At 58.3% G+C, this 24079-nt stretch overlaps 1 protein-coding gene across 1 annotated transcript; it reads left to right on the plus strand.

The window, feature by feature from the left end:
• The first annotated feature begins 6982 nt into the window (after window positions 1–6982).
• Window positions 6983–18385, plus strand: MEX3D (mex-3 RNA binding family member D). The gene is made up of 2 exons (XM_079328573.1): window positions 6983–7539; window positions 16985–18385. The coding sequence occupies exons 1-2, from the start codon at window positions 7089–7091 to the stop codon at window positions 18235–18237; spliced, it is 1704 nt and encodes a 567-aa protein (XP_079184699.1). The 5' UTR covers window positions 6983–7088; the 3' UTR covers window positions 18238–18385.
• Window positions 18386–24079: the final 5694 nt, after the last annotated feature.

The following is a 24079-nucleotide window of genomic DNA, read 5'->3' on the forward strand; positions in this document are numbered from 1 at the left end:
TGGCCAGCAGAGCTCTTGGAGGTGATTCTGCCCAGGAAAAGTTGGCTCCATTCACATCTGAAATTGAACTTGCTGAACTGGCTGTTGAGCAAGGAAAGGGAGGAGTTTTCTTGCTTGTAAACTGAGCACACCAGGAAGAGAGTCAGGGATGACATGGCTGGACTCTGGGAATGCAGGCATGTTAAATAAACCCTGCCTGGGGAGGCTCTGACACCATGGCTGGGGTTTGGGGTTGGGAAGGACCTTAGAGCTCATCCAGTGCCACCCCTGCCCTGCAGGGACACCTTCACTGTCCCAGGCTGCTCCAATCCCAATGTCCACCCTGGCCTGGGACACTGCCAGGGATCCAGGGGCAGCCACAGCTGCTCTGGGCACCCTGTGCCAGGGCTCCCCACCCTCCCAGGGAACAATTCCTGCCCAATATCCCATCTAAATAGTGATTTCTGCTCTGTGGGATATGAATGAGGCAGGACACCTGGAAGGACTTCTGAGTCATGTGCTTTTGTCTTGCTTTAAGGAGGGACCATTCTGTCTGGACTGATCATCCTGCTCCTTGGAAAGAGTGTGGAATAATGTGTTTAAAGGGGGAGGAGGCTGGAGTATGCTTAATGGGGAAAAAGTAAGTTTTTTTTCCTATCAGGAAATCCTGGTTATTTGGGATTATGTGCATAAGAACAATCTCCAAAGCCCAGATGCCCATGCAAATACTTGTATAATATCACTTCTTCCCTATCACATAAAATGCATATTCCTAGCTGTTGTCACTCTGAACAGGAATTTCTGCATCTGCTGGAATTGCTCCAGACTTTGGGGTCGGTTGAGGATCCTGGTGTTGCCTATTTTACCTTCCTGCTTTAATGAAACACAGCCACGGGAAGGTGGTGTCCTAATTCTGCAGCACAGAAAATAATGTCCTCTATGGGCTGTAGTGAGCTAAAAATTTGGATTTGTTCTCAGATTAGCAGGGATCAACTTGAATTAATGAGGGAAAAACCTTTCTCCCCCTCCTCCCCAGGCTGATCCCGTGAGTAGCTGGAGTGTAGGAGAGAACAGCACAGAACAGTGTGTGCTAAATGGTATTTACAGTGACAGAACATTTGGGAGGGTGGGGAGAGAAAAACGTTTTGAACTCCAGAATGACCCACCAAATGCACTTGGAATTGTCAGGGCATTGCTTAGCCATCTCATTTGGTATTGCTAATTTCTTACCAATATCTGCTGACTAGCTGATAACATGAGCTACAGTAGGAAATAACACTGGCCTCCAATGGGAAAGCTTTTAGTCAATTCTTTAAGTCTCAGAGTGGATTTTTCTTACCTTGCAGAGTCACAAACACCAGTAGTTGGAGACTACACAGAACTGGGCAAGGAGTGACCTGAACTGGTTTATCTTCAGTAGGAAAAAAATCAGAAGTGCTTTGCTGAAGAAATCTGGTTTCATTTGCATTTACAAATGACAAGTTTTCTGATATGCAGAATTCCAGACTGGTTTGGGCTGTAAGGGACCTCAAAGCCCCTCAGTGCCACCCCTGCCATGGCAGGGACACCCCCCTGTCCCCAATGTCCACCCTGGCCTGGGGCACTGCCAGGGATCCAGGGGCAGCCACAGCTGCTCTGGGCACCCTGTGCCAGGGCTCCCCACCCTCCCAGGGAACAATTCATGCCCAATATCCCATCCAGCCCTGCCCTCTGGCAGTGGCAGCCATTCCCTGTGTCCTGTCCCTCCATTCCTTGTCCCCAGTCCCTCTCCAGCTCTCCTGGAGCCCCTTTAGGCCCTGCCAGGGGCTCTGAGCTCTCCCTGGAGCCTTCTCTTCTCCAGGTGAGCACCCCCAGCTCTGCCAGCCTGTCCCCAGAGCAGAGGGGCTCCAGCCCTTGCAGCATCTCCCTGGTTCCTCTGCACTGGCTCCAGCAGCTCCACGTCCTCCTGATGATGGAGACCCAGACCTGGACATGTTTCTCCAGGTAGAGTATAGACCCCCAAACTTGAGCTTTTCTAAAAAGTTGAATCCTGAAAAGTTCCTAACATGTTTTTATTTGCAAGATGAGTCCAGTTCCTTGTCCTGAATTAGCCTACTGCACACATTCAGTGGGGTTCAGTGATCTGAAGGGCCGTAAAACCTGAAAGTGTGGTGTACCAGCTTTTATTATTTCATGCTTTTGTCTGATCTGCAATTAATTCTTAGCTTTCCATCAAGTTGGCTTCTCCACAACTCCAAAGTCATTACCTGACAGCTCAATCTTCACTCTTCTAATGCACAAAAAAGAGTTCTTTTCTAATGCCTTCCCCCGAGGTGCCTCTTTGATGTCCTGCTGTAGGAGGGGGTCCCTGCAGGTGCTGTGGTGGGGATGCCAGGAGTAACAGAGCAAGCTGCTCAGCCTGCAGGTGCTGAGGGACCACAGTGGGCCAGGCTTTGGCTGACCTCAGCTCTAGCTTGTGCCTCTACTGCAGTTGTGGCACAGCACAGTGACACTGAGCCTCATCACCTTGAGCTGTCCCCATATGCTGTTCCCTCAGTCAGCGACTTTGTGGGATGATTGATCTCAGGCTGAGGTCATCTTTCAAGTTCCAGATCTTGTCAATCTGTCTGGCTCCACCTACATGCAGTGATTCAGCTCCTGATGTGCTGAAATATTCACTTAAGCCTTCCCACACAGAGTAAGGGCTTTTTTGTGATTCTGCTCGGAGCTGCAGCACCTCTTCTGTGCTGTGCTTTCTGCATGGTATTTGCATGTGCTTGGAGAGCTGCAGAAAGTAGAGATTGACCTCCTGAAGAGGAGAAGAGCAGCTACAATCGTTCTTTAAAAGTATTTTTTCCTCTAAATTTTGGATACCGTTTTATAGAATTTGGCTAGTGTGCTGTGATTAAGACAAGTGTTAAAATCACAAAGCCCTGGGGAGGAGGATTTGGGGTGTTGGTGGGTGAGAGGCTCAAGCTGCCCCAGCCATGGGCACTGACCCAGAAACCCCCCTGTGCTGGGCTGAGCCCCCAGTGTGGGCAGCAGGGCAGGGGGGGATTCTGCCCCTCTGCCTGCTCAGGTGAGACCCCACCTGCAGAGCTGCCCCAGCCCTGGGCAGCAGCAGCAGGAGGACGTGGAGCTGCTGCAGCCAGTGCAGAGGAACCAGGGAGATGCTGCAAGGGCTGGAGCCCCTCTGCTCTGGGGACAGGCTGGCAGAGCTGGGGGTGCTCACCTGGAGAAGAGAAGGCTCCAGGGAGAGCTCAGAGCCCCTGGCAGGACCTGAAGGGGCTCCAGGAGAGCTGGAGAGGAACTGGGGACAAGGGATGGAGGGACAGGACACAGGGAATGGCTGCCACTGCCAGAGGGCAGGGCTGGATGGGATATTGGACAGGAATTGTTCCCTGGGAGGGTGGGGAGCCCTGGCACAGGGTGCCCAGAGCAGCTGTGGCTGCCCCTGGATCCCTGGCAGTGTCCCAGGCCAGGCTGGACATTGGGGCTGGAGCAGCCTGGGACGGTGGCGGTTGTCCATGGCAGGGGTGGAATGGGATGAGCTTTAGCATCCCTTCCAACCCAAATCAGTCTGGGGTGATTCTATGAGAAATCAGGGATTTTTTGGTGGGGGAGTAGGAGAGTTCCCCTGTCTGCATTCACTGATCCCATCTTTAAGGGATGATCTCTTGCAGAACAGAGATCCTCGGCTGTTGTCACTTCTGCCATTGCACACTTGACTTGGAATCAGCAGCAGTTGCTGAGTTGCTCCTGAGGGAGTTGGGAGCTGTGGTAGCACTGATGCTCTGCTGAACTTCTGCTGCTTTTTCTCCACGTAGGAAACACCTTACTGGGCTGTGAAACCTGGTGTGCTTTAGTCCAGTGTTCTGGAATTCCCTGTCTGTACATGGCATTCTATTGTTCTTTTTGGGGATATTTTTATTCTGTAGATTACAGAATCCCAGAATGGTTTAGGCCCATCCAGTTCTACCCCTCTCATGGGCAGGGACACCTTCCACCATCCCAGGCTGCTCCAACCCCTGTCCAGCCTGGCCTTGGACACTGCCAGGGATGGGGCAGCCACAGCTTTAATGGTCAGGCACCAAATGTTAAACAAACATTTAGGAATAACTTCTGCAGGGAAATGGGGAAGAACCTGGACAGATGGGCTTGGAAGCAGTGAGCAATCATCTTCTCTTTCCTCCCCTGTTTAGTGAAGTTGGTTCTTCTGCATGGTCATGTTTTGGTAAAGAAATAGAGTTGTGCTGAACAACTTCCCTGGTTTGTAGACTCATTTCCTCTGTTAATGGGAGACACAAGTCTCTTTAAGAACTGCTAATTGCTCAGGTTAAAAAAACCCCAAAGGCCATTTGGTGTCATGTGTAGAATTAAGACTCTCAGAAGAAAGTGTGAGCTAGTTCTGCTGAAAATGGAACAGATCAGAGGCACAACATCTACAAACCAGGTTTGCCAAAGTGCTTAAAATAACCACTGGCAGTTTCCCTGGGTGTTGTTGGACTTGACGTAGAAATTCCCAGAAGGACTGAGAGAGCAGAGACAAAAATGGCAGTGTTGGGAGTGCAGCTCCTGAGGGGGTCTGAAAGCCCACGTACAGAACATGCCAGTGCCTTCAGAGCTGGGGATGTGATGTCCTGCAGTGGCCAGGAGTGTGTCTGCTGTTGAACTGCAGCAAGGACATCCCTGAGGAGCTGTTCAGGTACCTGTGCACTCCTCTTGGGTTGCTCAAGGTTGCCTAGTGGAGAACCAGTGCTGGTCATGCCTGAGTTTCCTCCATTATGTGGGAACAAAAGGAGCTCAGACAGGAGGGGTTGTACCCTCTGTCTCAAGTTATGGAAACCCCACTATTTTTAGTTGTTTCAACTTACTATGTTAAATATTTTGTGAAGTGAAAAGGCAAAGGGAGGGGTGTCTCAAGCTTAGACTTGGATTTCCTGTGCCTGTTCCTGGAGAGGAAAGCTTCTCTACTTAAGAGGTGTAAACCCTCAAGCCAAAATGGCATGGAGCTGTGTCAGGCCTTGGCATGGAGCTCAGGGAAAGGTTCTTCCCCCCGAGGGTGCTGGCACTGCCCAGGCTCCCCAGGGAATGGTCCCAAGGCTGCCAGAGCTGCAGGAGCGTTTGGACACTCTCAGGGATGCTCGGGGGGGGGGGGGGGGGTTGTTGGGGGTCTGGACAGGGTTGGACTGGAACCCTGTGGGTCTCTTCCAGGCTGGGATATTCTAGAATTCCATGCAATAATCCTGGAGCCTGGCAGCTCTCTGAACAGCTCATGGCATGGAGAATGCAGGTCTGGAGTGGGAGGATTCCCAGAGCTGTGCTGATGCTGTTAGATCTGTGTAAGCACAGGAATCAGGATTGACATGGACACATCTCCAGGAAATCGAGATGTTTGGGGGGAAAACAAATTGCTCCAAATTTCTCTACAGCAGCCTGACAGAAGGAAAGGGCTGGTGGGAGTTCACAGCTGAGTCCTCTGGAGAGAAATCAGGAGGAGAGGAAGAAGGGGCAAAGCAGGAGGAGAAGCATCTTGTTAACTGTTCTCATTAAACTTTTTAGCATCTGGAAAATGATGAGTTTAGTTGTCAGGTGAGAGGAGGGGAAAGAATTAAGGAGAGAGTTCCTGGTGGCTGTTACCTTGCTGGAAATATCCCACAAAAGTTTCAGATGTCGTTTTCAAAGTATTAGAATGTGAAATGCTCTGTCCACAGAAGAGTCACTAGCTTGGAAGCACAGGGCCAGCCCATGTGGCTCGTTTTGGGGCATGGAGAAGCAGGAGTTAATGTTTCCTGGGATCTGAAATGGGAACAGAGTGGGTGGATTGAAGGGGGGGTTTCTAGCCCAGACACTGATGGTTATTGCAATTAAAAACAATCCCAAACCAAACGGTTGAATTAATCCCAAAGACAGTGATTGGGAAAGACAATTAACAATTATGTGTAAATGGAGAAAATTAAACTTGAGTGTCGAGCTGTGGAATGGGAATGTCTGGGCATGTGAGGTCTTGGATGAAGGGAATTGGTCTGTGTTTTTCCAGGGAAGGAGTGTGCTGGGCCAGCACTGCCAGGGAAGGTTTTCTAAAGTCCTGGCTGGGACAAAGGGGAGGCAGCTGCTTGGCCGTGACCATGGAGAGGACATCCATGGCAGCAGGGACCTGGTCTCGGGGTGTGCAGGTGCTGAGGTGTTCGTGGCTCTGTCAGGCAGAACCAGATGACGCTGCTGCTGAGAGGGAGCTGCACAAATGGGCTTGGAACTGGGTAGTCCCTTCCACCCCGAAGTGCTCTGGGTCCCTGTGAAATAACACTGAAACAGAAGCTGGAGATCCAAGAGGAAATGGTGAGGGAAAAGACAGATTTTACGTTTTCTTAAGTTCAGTAACTCGGCGGGGAGGAGGAGTCCAGCGGGCCCATGGCTCTGCCCGAGTGCCTGGAAGGGGCGGCGGCAGCGGCTGCCGGTACCGGGAGGAGCCGCCGCCGCTCCGGTCCCTGCGGTGCCCAGCGGTACCCAGTGACCTCGTCCCCTGTGCCGAGTGGCGGTGGCAGTGGTGGCACTGCGGGGCTGTCCCCTCGGGGCGTTTTTCGGGCAGCTCAGCCCGGCTCCGCGCTGGGAACCGCCGGGTGTGAGCTGTGGATGGGCGGAGGGCGGCGGTGCTCGAGCCCCTCGGATCCTTCCCGGGGTGTTGGGAGCTCAGAACGCCCCAGCGATGCTCGGTTACCCCCACGATGCTCAGACCCCTCCCATCCCCCTGCCATGCTCAGGGCTCCCTTGCCCCACGCTCGGCTCCTCCCAAATGCTCAGACCTCCCAAATGCTGGCACCCCTCCCAAATGCTCGGACCGCCCCAAATGTTGAGACCCCCTCCCAAATATTTGGGTCCCCTCGGGCCGGGCCGGCTCGCGGCTCCGCGGGAGGGGGGGGGGGGCGGGGCGCACCAGGGCGGGGCCGGTGGGCGGGGCCGCGGCGGGGCGGGGCGGGGCCGGAGGGCGGTCGGTGTGGCGCATGCGCGCGGCGGGCGCGGCCCGGCCCATCGCCGGGCGGGGCGGGGGGCGCAGGGAGGCGGCGGCGGCGGCCCCGGGCAGCGGCACCGCCCCGGCCCCGGCCCGCTGCGCTCCGCGCCCGCTCCGCGCCATGCCCGGCTCCATGTACCAGCCCGAGCCCGGGCAGCCGGCCCGCGGCCCGCCGCGCTGCCTCACGCTGCTCAGCCCGCCGCCGCCCGCCGGGCAGGAGCCGCCGCCGGAGCCCGAGCCCGGCCGGGAGCGGGAGGGGCCGCCGGCGCAGGGCGAAGCCGCCGCGCTGAGGTTCGCCCTGGACCAGCTCTCGCTGCTGGGGCTGGAGGGCGCGGAGGAGCCGGCGGGGCCCGCGGGGCCGGGCGGCCTACGGGAGCGGGAGCGCGGCGGCGGCGGCTCCCCGGTGCCGGCCCCCGCCCCGGCCGCGGGCGCCTTCGGCAGCCTGGCCCCGCCGCTGGGGCCGCCCGCGCTGCTGCCCGAGCCGCCGGCCAGCAGGAAGAAGAGCGTGAACATGACCGAGTGCGTGCCCGTGCCCAGCTCCGAGCACGTCGCCGAGATCGTGGGCCGGCAAGGTAACGCGGCGTGGGGACACGGCGGGACCCGGGGACCCCCTCCCTCGCGATTTGGGGCAGTTTCGGGGCTTTGTCTCCGTGCGCAGGCGGAAACTCAGCGGCGAAAGTCGGCCGCGGGTCCCGGGAGCTGCGCCCCGCGCCGGTGCCACCGAACTGCCTGGAAATAGCAATTAAACTCCATCGGCCCGGGTGGGGTAACGCCGGGTGCCCGCGGAAAGTTCCCGGGAGCCAGGCGAGTCGGTGGGAGCTGCCAGGACACGGAGCGAGACCAGAGCTTTGCTTTCATTGTAGTTGTGCCTCTGCCCCCTCCCCTCCAGCTCCGTATCTCAGACCCGGCGTGTAAACGGTGCCACTCATCTCAGACTTCGTTTACAAATCCTGCCGATAAATCCGATATAAATGGTCGTTAACCTGCTGGTCCGTAGGTGGCCGGAGCTCCGCAGGCGGCCCAGGAGCCCCTCGCACCCAGCTGTCACAAAGGGACGCCCCTGCCCCGCCGGGTGGGTGTGCCTCGAGTGGGCTTTGTCTCCAGGACATAACAAATAAACCAAACTTTCACCTTGAAAAATCAAAAAGAAAAGACCCAGGGCGGAGGATTTAAGGGAAAAAAAAAAAAAAAAAGGAAAAGGAAGAGAGCTGCTGCCCGCAGGGATCCCGGCAGGAATCCCCTGGCAGGGAGCGTGACCTCCGGGCTGTTTTGCCCTTGTGGGCTCTGGCACCCCAGCCCTGCCCTCGGCCGGCGGCTCCCAGCCCTCCGTGCCCGGGGGGCTGCGGCCCGGGGGTCGGGGGGCTTTTTTTCCAGGGGGGAAGCGGGGAGCTGGGCAGGCTCATTGTTCTCTTTGTTAGCCAGAGCCATGCTGTGATGAGCGCGGTGACATCATGCTCTGCGCTTCCCATTGGCCTGCGCCGCCTCCCAGCCGGCCCCGCTTCCCGGCCTCCCAACTTTCCGTGCACCCCTCGGCGGTCCCGCTCCCCGCCGGGGGTCCCCGCGGGCGGCGGGGCAGGGCCGGGAGCGGAGCGGAGCGTGGCACCGCGCCCGGCTCCCCAGGCTTCTCCTCCTCCTGCACGGACACCCGGGTTTGGGGGCCTGGCCGAGCTCTGCGGAGCCGCGGGTCCGGCGGCTTGAGAGCGAGCCTGTGCCGGCTGGGCTCTGCTGGGAGCCCGGGGACTGCCGCTCGGTGCCTTCCTTTCCCTGGCGTTTGGGAGGGGTGAGACCCCGGCGCTGCCCCTCCTACATCCCGAAGAATTTGGTGCACAACCAGGTACCTGCCCAAAACACCTCGGTGGAGTTGGGGTGCTCACTAAGCTTCACGGGCTTGTGAAACTTTTGAAAGAAATACTGCCAAAGGAATTGTTCTGTTGGCTGGAGGAGAGCTGCGTGAGGGGCTCAGTGTGGGTTCGGGGTTGACCTGGTGCCAGATGTGAGCTGGAGCTTCCTGCTGCAGCCCCAGCCCATGAGCAGGACCAGCCCTCTCCAGGGGTTTCCCCTTGTGTTTCCTGCCCCTCTCCTGGTCTCGGCCTGCTGGGATGCAGTGTGGTGTCCTTGCACTGGGGTTTTGTTGAGCAGGGGCACCCTCGATCCCATCGTGGGATGGGGTGGTTGGGCAGCATTGGGTTGGCAGCAATGTCTGCTCCAGCTGCTCTCCGTGCCACTGGCAGCTGGATTACAGCAAGGATGCTCAGGTATAACACCAAGCTTATTCCTCAGGGCTCACACTGAGCAGAGCCCTTCTCACTCACCCTGTGCTGCCTCCAGGTCCTTTTGGTTCCCAGCTCACCTCTGAGAGTCTCCCTTGGTTTTGGCAGCCCATGGCAGTGGGGTCTGGTTGTAGAGCTGAGTTTTGGGATGTTTGGCTGGACCATCATCATCGTGTTGACAAAATGTGCCCTGCTGATGACACTGCCCTGTCACTCTCATCTTTCCCTCATTGCCCAGCTTGTGACTCAGGGAGCAGAAATTGGTGGTGCCGCCGTGCCTGGAGCATTAGGAAGGGATGAAGATGTGCATCTGCCCTGTAAGGGCTGGAGTCAGGCAGGGCTCAGGATCTCTCCCCACACACCTGGGGGCACTTTGGCACCTGTACTGCTTTGCCCAGACCTGGCTGCTGTGGCAAGTGGGGATGAGGGAGGTCCTGGCAGGCAGAACCAGCACATGGATGTCCTGTCCTGTGCAGGCTGAGATAGGACACAGGCAGTTGGACACAACTTCTCCTTCTTTTCTTCAATTTATCTCCTCCAGATATCCTAATTTAACCCTTTCACAAAGGAGCAGCAGCAGCCTATCAGGTAAATCTTTGTTCTCTAAATCAAATTGGTGTTTTCCTCCCTGAGTGGAGAGATGTTTGTGGTGCCCCCATGTCCAGACTGACACCAGTGACACGGTGGAACAGCAGCTGCCTGCTGGAATCTGGCTGTTCCTGCAGGATCTGTGGCTCCTCTCCCCCTGCCCACGGCTGGGGCCGGGCGGGATTCCCTGGCTGTGCCTTTGCCTGCAAGCCTGGTCATGATCCTGCTGTGGGAGGGACCATCTCCAAATCCTGCTGTGGGCACCACTGGAGCAGCATGGAATCCCCAGGAGCACGGGCAGGTGTTAGAGCTGACCCTGTGCTGTGCTGGTGTGGGTTCCTGCTGCCCCAGCTTTGGAGGGGCATTTCCAGCAGCAGCTGCTCTCCCCTCCCACTCCAGGTGCCTCCCATGGAATGGAGCCACAGCTCCTCTCCCCATCTGTGACACTCAGGGACTGTCACAGCTCTACAAAAGGAAAGTTGCTGTTTATAGAAGATGTTGGGATGCTGGAAGGGTAGATCCAGGAAGGATGGCACATGGCAGCTCTCCTCTCTGCTGGAGTGTGGCTGGCATTCCAGTGCTGGGAAGATGCACAGAGTGACCACAGGCCTCTCTGGACCAACCTGGGCACCTGTAACCTCGCCATGGATCACAGGGGTGCAAGGATTCCTCTCATTTCCGAGCCCTGGGTTGCTGCTCTCTGTTGTCTCCTGCCCAGGTGCCATGTCCTTGGAGGCACCTGGCACATCCTCCTGGCAGCTGGGTCGAAGCAGAGCTGGGAGCTCCTGAGCTTTGTCACACAGATGGATCTGGTTGCTGAAGGATCTGCCTGTACATCTGAGAACTGGCTCTGGCTGCACACTGTGTCCCAAGGAGAGGAGCCCAGCCTCCCTGCCCTGCTCCAGTGTCTGGAGGAGAAGCCAAGGTGTGATGTGCCTGCAGCAGGGATGAGTTTGTTGCTGTGTGCAGAGTTGGGAAGGAGCTCTCAGTGAGGGCAGAGGAGCTGGGATGGAGGTGCAGCATTTTCTCCTCCATGCCTGGCCCCACTCCTGGATCCATCCTGTGCCATTCCCTGGTAACAAAGGGGACTGGGAGCTCCAGAACTCTGGATCAGAGGCCAGAAGATGCTGCAGAGCTGGGAAGAGGAAGAGCCCTGGGTAGGGCACTCCAGGGATGAAGCACTAGAAGGTTCCCAAGCCTGTGACAGACACCATCCTCCTGCCTGCTGCCATCTGAGGCTCCTCCAAAAGCTCTGCTGGTGCTTTTTGGGTTTCACCAGCTCACCAGTCTGAGCTGGGCATTGCCAGCACAGACCTCCTTGGTTAAGCAGAGATGTGGTCTGGGCACGGGGATGAGCTGCATGGGATCCATCACCTCCAGTGTGGTTACTGGAGCACAGAGGGTGGAGAGGCTCTTCCCAGCCCTCTCTCCCAGTGCTGTACTGGTTTGCATGGGCTCTTGCAGTGGTCTCAGCCCTGATCTGTCTGAGGCCAAGTTTTCTTTGGTGATGCCACGTGAGGATGTCCAGGGAGAGCAGCTGCCTTTCCTGGGCTGCTGCCTCCATCACCACCATTATCTCCAGGGAGAATTCCCTGGGATTCTGTTTCTTGTCAGAAATTACCAATATCCCATCCCAAGGGCAGGTGGGATGGGTTCAGCCAGGGCAGCTTTGCAGAGTGGAGTGTAATGGGAGCTGTGTGGGATGGGGAGAGGGTGAAAGAGGAGGGCCTGGAGCTGGGACAGACTGGGAGGAGTGTCCTGCTCTCCCCCATCGGGGCTGTCCCTGCAGGCAGAGCTGGGTGTGGTGCACAGGGGGCTGTGACTTGGAGGGGGGTGAGAGCTTTGGAAACTGGGGTTTGCTGGCAGCTGAGTGTGGCTGTGGGGTGTCAGGGTGACTTTGGGACTCAGAGCCCCACCAAGGAGCTGTAACCCAGCAGCTGAGCCACTCTGGGGCTGTGGTGGGACCCAGGCTCTGGTGTTCACCAAGGGCTCTTGGGGCTGAAGCATCCCTGGGTCTGTCCCTCCATCCTGCCTCTGGTTTTGGGCTGGTTTTATCTGGATCTTTGAAGCTGCTTTGGTGGAGACTTGCAGCAAAGTCTGGCACTTTGTTCTGCTCTGTTGCCATTGGTGCTGCCCAGCAGCCCTTGGCCAGGGGGTGTGTGGATCCCTCCTGCTGCTGCTGGGCTGAGGTGTGGCCCTGCCTGGCTGGGAGCTCACCTGCACTGCCAGGCAGCTCCAGGCCCCTGCCACAGCCCCTCTGGCATGGCCCTGATCCTGCAGCAGCTTCACAGGGGTGTGGCCATCCAGGGTAGAGTCACAGCTTGCTGGGGTGGAGGTTTGCAGGGGCTCATCTGAAATGTCTCTTACTGCTCTGGATCATTCCAAGTACAAGAATGGTGTGGAGCTGCTGAAGTCAGTCCAGAGGGGACCACAGGGATGCTCCAAGGGCTGGAGCCAGGCTGGCAGAGCTGGGGGTGCTCACCTGGAGAAGAGAAGGCTCCAGGGAGAGCTCAGAGCCCCTGGCAGGGCCTAAAGGGGCTCCAGGAGAGCTGGAGAGGGACTGGGGACAAGGGATGGAGGGACAGGACACAGGGAATGGCTGCCAGTGGCAGAGGGCAGGGCTGGATGGGATATTGGGCAGGAATTGTTCCCTGGGAGGGTGGGGAGCCCTGGCACAGGGTGCCCAGAGCAGCTGTGGCTGCCCCTGGATCCCTGGCAGTGTCCCAGGCCAGGCTGGACATTGGGGACAGGGGGGTGTCCCTGCCCATGGAATGGGGTGGAACAAATTAACTCTAAAATTCTTTCCAACCCAAAGCATTCCATGATTTCCCCAGGTTGCAGTTCAGGTCCATCAGGCTCTGGGGGCTCAGGCATGAGGTGCCATCTGCCCTCCTGAGCAGGAGCAGGGGCAGCCCTGGCTCAGCCCCTCAGGGGGTTCAGGGGTGTCCTGCTGGGAGCTTGTGTTGGTGCCTGCTCAGCTGCTCCTCCTGCCCATCCTGCCCCCTCCAGGCTTTGGGACCTTGGCCTGGCAACCCCTGCAGCCAAGGGGTGTCTCAGGAGGAGTTTGGGCCTGGGGCCAGGGCAGGACAGATGGGTCCCCTGGTGTGTCCCCCAGCTGGAGACTCCTCCAGGCACAGTTCCTGGTGCTGGTGCCAGCACATGGCCTCAGGCAGTGGCTTCCCTGGCCCTTGCCTCCCTTGCTGGTTTTGGGACAGGTGGGTGGGATCCCACACCCCACCCTCCCAGATCTGCCATCCTCCTCTCCTACCCCTCCCCTGGGAGACCCAGCTCCCATTCCAGCTGTGTTTGGTGCCATCCATGGCCCTGGCAGCATCCAGCAGCCACGGGCTGGGGGCATTTTTCCTGTGCTGCTGGTTTGAGGAGGGTGGAACTGGCCAAGCCAGGCACCCCTTTGATTTTTATCCAAGGTTTCTGGCTTTGTCCCTGTGGAGAGCTCACAGGAGCAGCCAGACAAACTCTTCCTCTCTTTGGTGCTGACATGGCCTCATTTGGGTCCCCCTGGTGTTGCTGGGGTGATGGAGTGGGGTGAGGAGGAGCCTCACTGGGCCATGTGGATGTGGCTCCTGGAACTGCCAGTGGCTTTGCATCCTGAAACTGCCACTTGATGAGGGTTGGGATTGAGCTCAGGGAAAGGATTTTCACCCTGAGGGTGCTGGCACTGCCCAGGCTCCTCAGGGATGCTCAGGGTGGGGTTGTTGGGGGTCTGGGCAGGGACAGGGGCTGCACTGATGGTCCCTGAGGGTCCCTTCCAGCTCAGGATATTGCATGATTCTGTGATGCTCCAAAGGATGAATTTGGGACGTTGGGGATGAGGCTGGTGCCCATGGGAGGCACCAGCAGAGCCTCTTCCCACTGCCTTGGGCTTGTTCTTGTTTGCCAAGCAGTGGAGCAGGGGCAGATCTTGCAGCAGGATAAATCTGGGAGGGGAATGTGGGAGTTGTAGGTGCCTCTCCCAGGACAGCCCTGTAGGAGCTGGCACATGATAATAATTCACTAAATGTCTCCTTCCATGGTTCTGCCCTGCCCCAGTCCTTGGGCCATGGCTTTACTGTGTGCCCCAGCCAGAAATGCACCTGCCTGGGGTTAGTGGTGCAGGGAGCCTGGCTGTGACACCCAGGGCAGCTCCTGCTGCTCTCTGACTGTCACTGGGTTTGACTTCTTGTCATCCACGAGGCTTAATGCCTTGGGAATTGCAGCACACCTGGGGCTGCAGGAGCAGCACAGCTCCTCTTCTCCCTCTGCTCTCCAGGTGCTGCTGGATTGATGTTCCTGGTTGGGACAGACCTGACTCAACCTTGTGCCATTCCAGCCCTGGCTGAGTCACAGAATCCCAGAATGGTTTGTGTTGGAGGGGATATTAAAGCCCATCCAGTGCCACCCCCTGCCATGGGCAGGGACACCTTTCACTGTCCCAGGATGCTCCAAGCCCCTTCCAACCTGGCCTTGGACCTTCCCAGGGATGGAGCAGCCACAGCTGCCCTGGACATCCTGATTCTGTTGTGGGTTGACTCTGGCTGGTTGCAGGCACTCAGCAAAGCTGCTCCATCCCTGCCCTCCACAAGTGGGCAGGGGAGAGAAAATACTGCAGAGGGTTCATGGGTGGAGATAAAGGCAGGGAAAGATCCCTCACCCAGTATTGTCAAGGGCAAAACAGACTCAACTTGGGGATACTAATTGATTTAATTATTAAAATCAAAGCAGGACCACAAGAAGTAAAATAGATCTTGAAAATGCCTTCCCCTTACCCTCCCTCCCTCCTTCCTGGGCTCTCCCTCCATCCTCCAGCAGCTCAGGGAGATGGGAATGGGGGTCACAGTCAGTTCATCCCACGTTGTTCCTGCTGCTCAGGGAGAGGAGTTGCAGCCCTTTCCCTGCCCCAGGGTGGGGTCCCTCCCGTGGGACAGGTCACACTGTCCCAGCCTGGATGCCCTCAGGGTCACAGTGCTTGCAGCAAACCTGCTCCAGCCTGGGCTCCTCTCCATGGCTCTGCAGTCCCTGCTGCACACCATGCTTCCCACAGGGGAACAGCTTTCTCTGGGGCTGTCCCTGCTCCTGCTGGGGCTGCAGGTGCAGCTCTGCACCCCTGTGCACCTCCATGGCCTTACCATGGTTCTCCCCAGGGGCTGCAGGGATCTGTAGTGCCTGGAGCAGCTCCTGCCCCTCCTCCCTGGTCCCTGGGAGTCTGCAGAGCTGCTCCTCTCACATCTAACCCTGCTCTTCCCTAGGCCCAATTACAACTTCACAAGACCTTTTTTCCTTCTTAAATCCATGTTCCTGAGGTGTCCCTACCACCTCTGCTGGGCTGGGCCTTGGCCAGTGCCAGGTCCATCCTGGAGCCTGCTGGAATTGGCTCTGCTGGACACAGGGGAAGCTTTGGGCAGCTGCTCACAGAAACCACCCCTGTAACCTCACTGCTGCCAAAACCTGGCTACAGAAACCCAGTAATCCCCACCCTCCCAGGGAACAATTCCTGCCCAATATCCCATCCAGCCCTGCCCTCTGCCACTGGCAGCCATTCCCTGTGTCCTGTCCCTCCATCCCTTGTCCCCAGTCCCTCTCCAGCTCTCCTGGAGCCCCTTCAGGCCCTGCCAGGGGCTCTGAGCTCTCCCTGGAGCCTTCTCTTCTCCAGGTGAGCACCCCCAGCTCTGCCAGCCTGTCCCCAGAGCAGAGGGGCTCCAGCCCTTGCAGCATCTCTCTGCACTGGCTCCAGCAGCTCTGCATCTTTCATGTGCTGAGGCCCTTCAGCCTTCTAGGCCTCTCCTTCCCAGCCTCCCAGCTGGAGGAGCAGCCCTGCCCTTCCTCAGGGAGTGTCTGGGAAGAGGAGGAGGGGCAGGAGTGCCCTGAGCCGTTCAGAGGAGCCAGGCAGGAGCTGGGCTGTGCCTGGAGGAGTGGAGCTGTTTATCCACAGGCATGTGCAGCAGTGTGTGCCATGGGCAGGGACAGCCCAGAGCTCCAGTGGAGCTCCTCCATCCCTGCTGGCTCCCTGCTCTGTGCTGGATGCCCTGCAGGGCTCAGGGGTGGGAGGGGGCAGACAGGGGTCATTCACTGCTGTGTGCCAGTGACCTGTGAGCTCAGCTCCAGTTGCACTGTGCCTGATTCACAGGGACTTAATTAAGAGTGGATGCAATTAGGGCTGGGGGTGCAGGGAGTGGAGCTGGGCTGGCAGCCACAGGCTGCTCCTCAGTGGAGCTGAGCAAAGTGGCCCTGTAGGAAAGTTGGAGCCTTTGGCTGGATGGTGCTGCCAGGACCTGCAGCCAGAGCCCAGCTGGGCCGGGACAGGGCTGTCCCCAGGGCTGTGCAGGGCTGTCCCCAGGGCTGTCCCCATGCCTGTGACCAGGGCTGTCCCCAGGGCAGTGCCCAGGGCTGCTCAGGGCAAAGGCAGAGCTGCAGCACCATCTCCCAATCCCACAGCCAGCCATGGCAGCTCTGCCTGCTGAATCACATCCCTGTGTCAGGGGATGCAGGAGCCCAGGGAGCCCCCCTGCCCCAGCCCAGGCACTGGGGATCCCTCCCATGGGACAGGTAGGGGAGGGGTGGCTGTGTCCCCTGCCCTGGGGAGGGGTGGCTGTGTCCCCTACCCTGGGGAGGGGTGACTGTGTCCCCTGCCCTGGGGAGGGATGGCTGTGTCCCCTGCCCTGGGGAGGTCTAGCTCCCCTGTCTCTCCAGGGCTGTTCCTCAGGTTCAGCTGCTGGCTCAGAGGTGTCAGTGGACCTGCAGGATCCAAACAGTCTTTTCCTTCCTTTCTGTTTTGGCATCTTTTCTTCCCTTTTACCTCCTTAAACACCTCTGGAGTGAATCTCCAGAGCTTCTCACCTTCCCTGATGGTGCCCCCATGGCTGCCTGTCCTGGCACCTCTGCCCATGCTGTCCCACCCCTCTGGAGCAGGGCTGCAGGCTGCATCCTGCTGATCCCCACCCCCTGAGGGTCAGTGCCAGGAGCTGGGAGAAGCCAGGGCAGCCCCCCAGCACTGAGCCACGAGCCCCCATCTGTCTCAGAGGCGGGAGGGACCCTCTCTCCAAGGGAGTCCGTGCATGGATGCAGAGCCAGAGGGTCCTGCAGGTTCCTGCTGGGTGAGCGCGGCGTCACCGTGCGGTCTCAGCCTTGATGTGCCATTTTCCCCCCTCTCCTTGCCCTGCAGGCTGCAAAATCAAAGCGCTGCGTGCCAAGACCAACACGTACATCAAGACCCCGGTGAGGGGCGAGGAGCCCGTGTTCATCGTCACGGGCAGGAAGGAGGACGTGGAGATGGCCAAGCGCGAGATCCTCTCGGCCGCCGAGCACTTCTCCATGATCCGTGCCACGCGCAACAAGGTCAACGGGCTGGCGGGGGCCCTGCAGGGGCCGCCCAACCTGCCGGGGCAGACCACCATCCAGGTGAGGGTGCCCTACCGCGTGGTGGGGCTGGTGGTGGGCCCCAAGGGCGCCACCATCAAGCGCATCCAGCAGCAGACGCACACGTACATCGTGACGCCGAGCCGCGACAAGGAGCCCGTGTTCGAGGTGACGGGCATGCCCGAGAACGTGGACCGGGCGCGCGAGGAGATCGAGGCGCACATCACCATGAGGACAGGCTCCTTCGTCGACGTCAACGCCGACAACGACTTCCACTCCAACGGCACCGACGTCTGCCTGGAGCTGCAGGGCGGGGCGGCCGCGCCCTGGGCCAAGGCCCCGCCCGCCGCCCAGCGCCCGCCGGCCGCGCTGCGCAACGACAGCCTCAGCTCGCTGGGCAGCGGCTCCGCCGACTCCTTCTACGGCGGGCGCGTGGCGGCCGCCAGCCCCACCAGCCCCTACAGCACCTTCAGCGAGCCCCCGGCCCCGCTGGGCGCCGACGACTGCGACTTCGGCTTCGACTTCCTGGCGCTCGACCTCACCACGCCCACCGCCGCCATCTGGTCGCCCTTCGAGCGCTCGGGCAACCCTCTGCAGGCCTTCAGCAGCTGCTCCTCCATCAACAGCTCGCAGAGACGCAACAGCGGCCCGGCCACGCCGCGCCTGTCGCCCACGCTGCCCGAGGCGGGGGCGGCGGGGCTGGAGCACCCCTCGGCGCGCCGCATCCCCAGCGACCCCGCGGGCGCGCTGGCCTGGCTGCCCGCGCAGGGCTCGCTCTCCTCCTTCTCCAACAGCACCGGCTACTCCTCCTCCTCCTCGCTGCCCGGCAGCATCTCGGCCGCCTCGGGCTCGCCCACCGACTCGAGCAGCTCGGACGGGCACCGCAAGAGCTCGCGGGAGTGCATGGTGTGCCTGGAGAGCGAGGTGATGGCCGCGCTGGTGCCCTGCGGCCACAACCTGTTCTGCATGGAGTGCGCCCTGCGCATCTGCGGCCGGGCGCAGCCCCAGTGCCCCGCCTGCCACGTGCCCGCCACCCAAGCCATCCACATCTTCTCCTAGCCCGGGGGCCCGCCCGGCGGTGCCCCCCTCCCCCCCGACACCACGGCGTTTTAAGGACTTTCTACTGTTGAAATCGAGCTTTTTATTTAATTGCAGATGCGACGAGGGGCGCACGGGGCGGGGAGGGGGGAGAGGCGGCGGCGAGGAGCTGGAGAGGCGCAGAGGGCGCGGCGGGGGCGGGGGGAGGCTGAATCGGGGGGTCGGGGGGGGCAAAGGGGCCGAAGAAGAAGAAGAAGATGATGACAAAGAAGATGAGGATGAGGATGAGGAAAGAGGGGCGTGAATTCCGCGAGGAGGAAACTCCGATGTTTACAGAATAGCTTTAACTCTTCACCTGGCTGTGGGGCTGGGTAGGAGCCCGGCTGTTCTCCACCAGTCCTTCCCAAATACCAGTATTCCGTTTGCAAACTGAAATAACCAGAAAGAAAAGGTCCGGTTGCACTTTTTATTTTAGGACACGCAAGGGTTGTCTTTTATTTTTTAAAATCATTCTATTATTATTATAATAATTTTTTTGTGGTTCTTTTTGTATGTAGGGGTTTATTTTTTGTTTTGTTTTGTTTTTGTTGGGGTTTTTTTTTGTTTTGTTTTTTTTTTTTTTAATGATTCTCAGTGGTTCTATAAATTTTTTTTTTTTTTTTTTTTTTTTTTTTGTAATGCAGGTCTATCTTGTATTTTGCCAATGTGAAAACTGCCCAGAAATGTGTGATGTGAGGTCAGGAGGTTGTGGAATAGACAGGGCACAGTTAACACACCATGTCACAAAAACCAGACAGATTTCTATCTCCATTTTATTTTGGGGTGGGTTTGGGGGTTGGTTTTTTTTTTTGTTTTGTTTTGTTTTGTTTTTGGTTTGCTTTTGTTCTTTGGTTGGGTTTGGGGTTGTTTTGGGTTTTTTTTGTTTTGTTTTGTTTTATTTTTTTATTTTTTACCTCTTTATGTATATGTAGGGAATTTATAGGAAAATATGTACTTTATTGAATAAATTTTAAAAACTAAAATATATTTTATTTTAAAAAGAAAATAACGGACCTTTAACCTTACATGGCTAAAGTACTGATTATATATTTGCTGAGCTGACTTGACGGTTATGAAAATTGTATCAAGAGTTTTATTTTTTGACTTCAAAGCCTTCTTAATAAAGACTTTTTACTATATATGAATTCCTGTGCTAGCTACAGTGTCTCCCTGCCTGGAGCCTCTTGGTTCCTGTTCCCATTTCCCTGGGCCCACAGAGAAAGGAGCCAGGAGCAGGAACCAGTGGGGGATTCTGCCCCCTCCACAGGTGGATTTGTCCCTGTTCAGGCTGGCCCTGCTCTGGGTCTGCCTTCTCCTTGTCCCCACAGATGCTCCTGTTCCAGCATTTGTGATGCTGCTGAACAAAATCCAGAAACCCCCCTGTGCTGGGCTGAGCCCCCAGTGTGGGCAGCAGGGCAGGGGGGGATTCTGCCCCTCTGCCTGCTCAGGTGAGACCCCACCTGCAGAGCTGCCCCAGCCCTGGGCAGCAGCAGCAGGAGGACGTGGAGCTGCTGGAGCCAGTGCAGAGGAACCAGGGAGATGCTGCAAGGGCTGGAGCCCCTCTGCTCTGGGGACAGGCTGGCAGAGCTGGGGGTGCTCACCTGGAGAAGAGAAGGCTCCAGGGAGAGCTCAGAGCCCCTGGCAGGGCCTGAAGGGGCTCCAGGAGAGCTGGAGAGGGACTGGGGACAAGGGATGGAGGGACAGGACACAGGGAATGGCTGCCAGTGGCAGAGGGCAGGGCTGGATGGGATATTGGGCAGGAATTGTTCCCTGGGAGGGTGGGGAGCCCTGGCACAGGGTGCCCAGAGCAGCTGTGGCTGCCCCTGGATCCCTGGCAGTGCCCCAGACCAGGCTGGACATTTGGGACAGTGGGGGGTGTCCCTGCCATGGCAGGGGTGGCACTGAGGGGCTTTAAGGTCCTTTCCATCCCAAACCATTCCCATGCTCATCATCCCTCTCCTCACTTGGTCACCCTGTTGTCACTCTGTTCCCAGCTGTACCAGGGTCTCATTGTGGCCCTGCAGGGCTGGCCAGGCCACTCTGGCTGTGGGGACAGCAGCACCCAGGGCTGGGGGGACACTCAGGGCTGGCACTGGGGATCTACACACAGGGGCACCCCTGGGCACTGGGGACCCAGCCTGGGGCACTTGTAGGGACACCTCAAAGTGTTGGAGCACCAGCAGTGCAAGGGTGGCTGAATTCCATCATTTCTGGAGCCCCTGTCCTGAGGGGAGGGGGGCTGTGCTGTGCCTGGGGGCTTTGGGGTGCCCTGCATGAGGGTCCTGGAGGGGCCCTGGGTGCCTTGGGTGGGACAGTTTTGGGGTACCCTGCACTGGAGGGGTCTCTGGCTGCCCTCGGGAGGATCTCGGGGTGTCCCAGGGGGGAGGGGAGTGAGAGTTTGGGGTGCCCCGTGTTGGGGGTGCCTGATGGGGCTTCTCTACATGCCAAGGGAGGTCTCGGGGTGCCCCTCTGGGACCCCTTGGCTTGTCCCGGGCCAGGATTGCCGGGAGGAGCCGGGAGGGGCTGGGCCAGAGCGGGGGTGAAGAGGGGCGGGAGCACAATCCCCTCCCCTCCAATTAGCGGCAATTACCGGCCATAAAGGGCTGCAGGCACTGATGCTCTTTTGGGATTACCATTTTTGTCTTTTACATCTTCTCTCTGTCCTTTGCACATACAGTTGTTGCCTTGTTGTAGTTTAGTTTTACACTTTTCCCAGGCAGGACAAAACACCTCCCAGGATCCCTGAGCTATCTTGGTTTGACTTAGACCAAGGCTGAAACCAGCTCCCTGAGACACACTTCTATAAACAGGGCCTGGATCTCATCCACAGGGTGCTAGAACTGGGGGAATTACTTCAGCAGGTGCTTTTCTAATTGGAGGATTCTTGTCAGATATGCAAATTTGCAGAATCTATAAAAACTACACAGGTCACAGGCAGTGTGCATCTTCAGCTTTTCTACCTGATAAATTTGTGCACCTGAGGATCCTCATATAAAGGTAACTTTTATCACTCTAATTGTGTTTGATTCCTATTTTTAGGGCCAGTGAAAAAGGCATGAGGAGGACTGGCAGCAGTGGGGGGTCACACTGTGGCTGTGGGGGACCTGCACGTGCGGGTGAGGGGTGAGGGGTCCCAGCCACGGTGCTGTCAAAGGAGCTGGAGGAGCTTCACCCCCTTCCCATGGCTCTGGAGGGCTCCTGACTGACCTGGGAAATGAGTGGCAGGGACTGAACCTCCCCAGAGCACCTGGGGCCAGCTCAAACCTCCCCCCTCCCTGCTTGGCAGGCTTTTGGAAATGTAAAAACAACCAGGAATGACAACAGCAGCTGCTTGGGGAAGTACTTAGAGAAAGGATTTATCCAAGAGAACCTCACAGGGGCCACCATCAAAACCTCCCTGCCTGAGAAGCCCCATGTCACCTTCCAGTGGCACAGGGATGGAGCTGAGTGCTGCCCCAGCCCTTCGATGGGAGGTTGTTCTTTCTGAGCATCCCTGGGGGATGTGACCCCAGAGCTGCTGAGCTGGGCTGGGACAGGGGAAAGTGTCTCTTGTCCCTAAATCTGGGGCTGCAGTGCTGCTGCAGGGTGGCCCACAGTGACCTGACTTCAGGGTGATTTTTTCCATCCACAGGCAAAAGAGATGAGCTACCACATCTTGTACCAGCTCTGCCTGAGCTCCAGGGCCTGGCTTTCTGTGAATGTCCCCACATGTCCCCACAACCCCCATCTCTGCCCTGCTGGGCAGTGCCAGCCCTTGCTGCCCTGCTGGCTGGGTGCTGGAGGGGGCTCTGCTGGTGACAGTCACAGGCTGGTTTGGGTAGGGAAGAACCTTAAAGCCCATCTCCTCCTGTCCCCTGCCATGGCAGGGACACCTTTCACTATCCCAGGGTGCTCCAAGTCCTGTCCAGCCTGGCCTGGAACATTTCCTGGGCACCTGTGCCGGGATCTTTCCACTCTCACAGGGCAAGATTCGTTCCCAATATCCCATCTAGCTCTGCCTTCTTCCTGCTGGGTGCCCAGGGCTGGGAGGGGGGTGGTTTGGAGCCCGTGGGGCAGGGCTGTGCTGGGTCTCACAGGTGGGGCAGGGTCCTTCCACTGCTCCTGCCAGGGCCAAAGCTCCAGTGCCCAGAGCTCCAGAGATGCCCAGACCTGGAGAGCACCTGGCACTCCCTGTTCCTCCTGGGCAAGGTCCTGGCTGAGCAGGGCTGTCCCCAGGGGTGGCTGTCCCCCTGTCCTCGCCCTGACCCTGGGGCAGGAGTGTTGGGGAGCCTGGCTGTCAGTGACAGTTCCATCCCTCTGCTTTGTGGGATGTGGGGGCAGCCTGGGGGTCCCTCGTGTGGGTGGGCATGGGGGACCCCTCCTGCACCTGCAGGGGTCACTGAGCCCGAGCAGCTGGAGCTGTTCAGCACCTCAGCTGCCATCCTGCACTTGGGACATGCTGTGATCAGAGGGTGGCACTGGCGTGGGGACAGCTGTGCTGTGGAGGTGGGAGCAGACTTGATGCTGCCCCAAACTGTCCCCAGAGCTGCAGCCAGGCCAGCCCCAGCGAGCAGGACTGTCCCTTTGCAGCCCTGGGGCTGTCCTGTGCTTTGCAGGGTGTCACAGGTGTCACAGGTGTCACAGGTGTCACTGCTCTCCAGGCAGCAGGAGCTGGGGGCCCAGGATGCCCTGGCCAAGCAGAGGCACAGACAGGTGTGGATGGGGAGGAGGGTCAGCAGTGCCCTGCATCACTGAGGGGTCACCACACCCCCACTGGTACCCTGGACACCTGTGGCAAGAGCAGCTCCCCTCTCCTGACCCTGGCCTGCAGCTGGGCACAGCTGGGCTGAGGAGGCTCTGCTGGGGCTGCCTCACACTGGTCCCTGCTGCCCACAGGTTTGAGATGTTTGAGCACAACACTTTTGAGCAGTTCTGCATCATCTACATCAACAAGCTCCAGCAGTGCTTTAACCTGATGGGTGTCACCCAGGGGTGTCCCCAGGTGTGTCCCTTTGCTGGGAGCCACTGGGGGGGCCTTGCATGTCCCTGCTGGTTCTGTGTCTCTCTCCTGTGCTCCAGTCCCTGCAAGCCCAGGGTTCAGCACAGCCCCTGCTCTGTCCCAGAGTGCTGCGCAGAAAGGGCTGCTCAGGGCTCATGTGGAAACTGCTTGGGGGCTGAGCACCTTTGTCCCCTCCTGGCTGCTCCTGGTGTCCTGTCTCTGCCTTCCAGCACATCTTCAGGCTGGATTAGGAGTGACAAGACCGAGGGGATTCCTTGGGTGTTTGTCACCTTCTGTGACAGCCAGCTGTGCCTGGGGCTTGTCCTGGACCTGCAGAATGAGGAGTGCAGGGGGGTGAGATCTGCTGGGAACAGGCTGCTGTGACCACCAGAGCCCTCACTGCCCCCTCTGACCTCCTTGCTTTCCAAGGCAGTGATGGGAGCTGGGCCCAGAAGCTTCACCAGACCCACCTCAGCATCTCCCACTTCCAAAAACACCAGAGGCCCGTGGATGCTTTCATTGTCTCCCACTTTGCTGTGGGTGGGCTGGGGAGGGGCTCTGCACAAGTGTCCCCCATCTGGAGATCATGATGGCACCTTCTGCACCTTCCCAGGGTGGGAGGTGGATCCTGCAGGGCTGAAACTCCTTATCTGAGGGTAAAACTATGGAAACTGTGCTGGTTCCCATCAGCAGCCTCACAGCAGGGCAAGACAAGCTGTGTGGCCACCACTTCTGAGTCCTGCACAGGCATTTCCCAAGTGCTTGGACACAGTGCTGAGCTCTGCACCAAACTGGCCTGGGAAGCTGCAGGCTGAGGCTGCTTGTGTCCTGCCAGGTGGAACACCA

This window comes from Erithacus rubecula, assembly GCF_903797595.1.
Source record: "Erithacus rubecula genome assembly, chromosome: 28".
Taxonomy (NCBI): Eukaryota; Metazoa; Chordata; class Aves; order Passeriformes; family Muscicapidae; genus Erithacus; species Erithacus rubecula.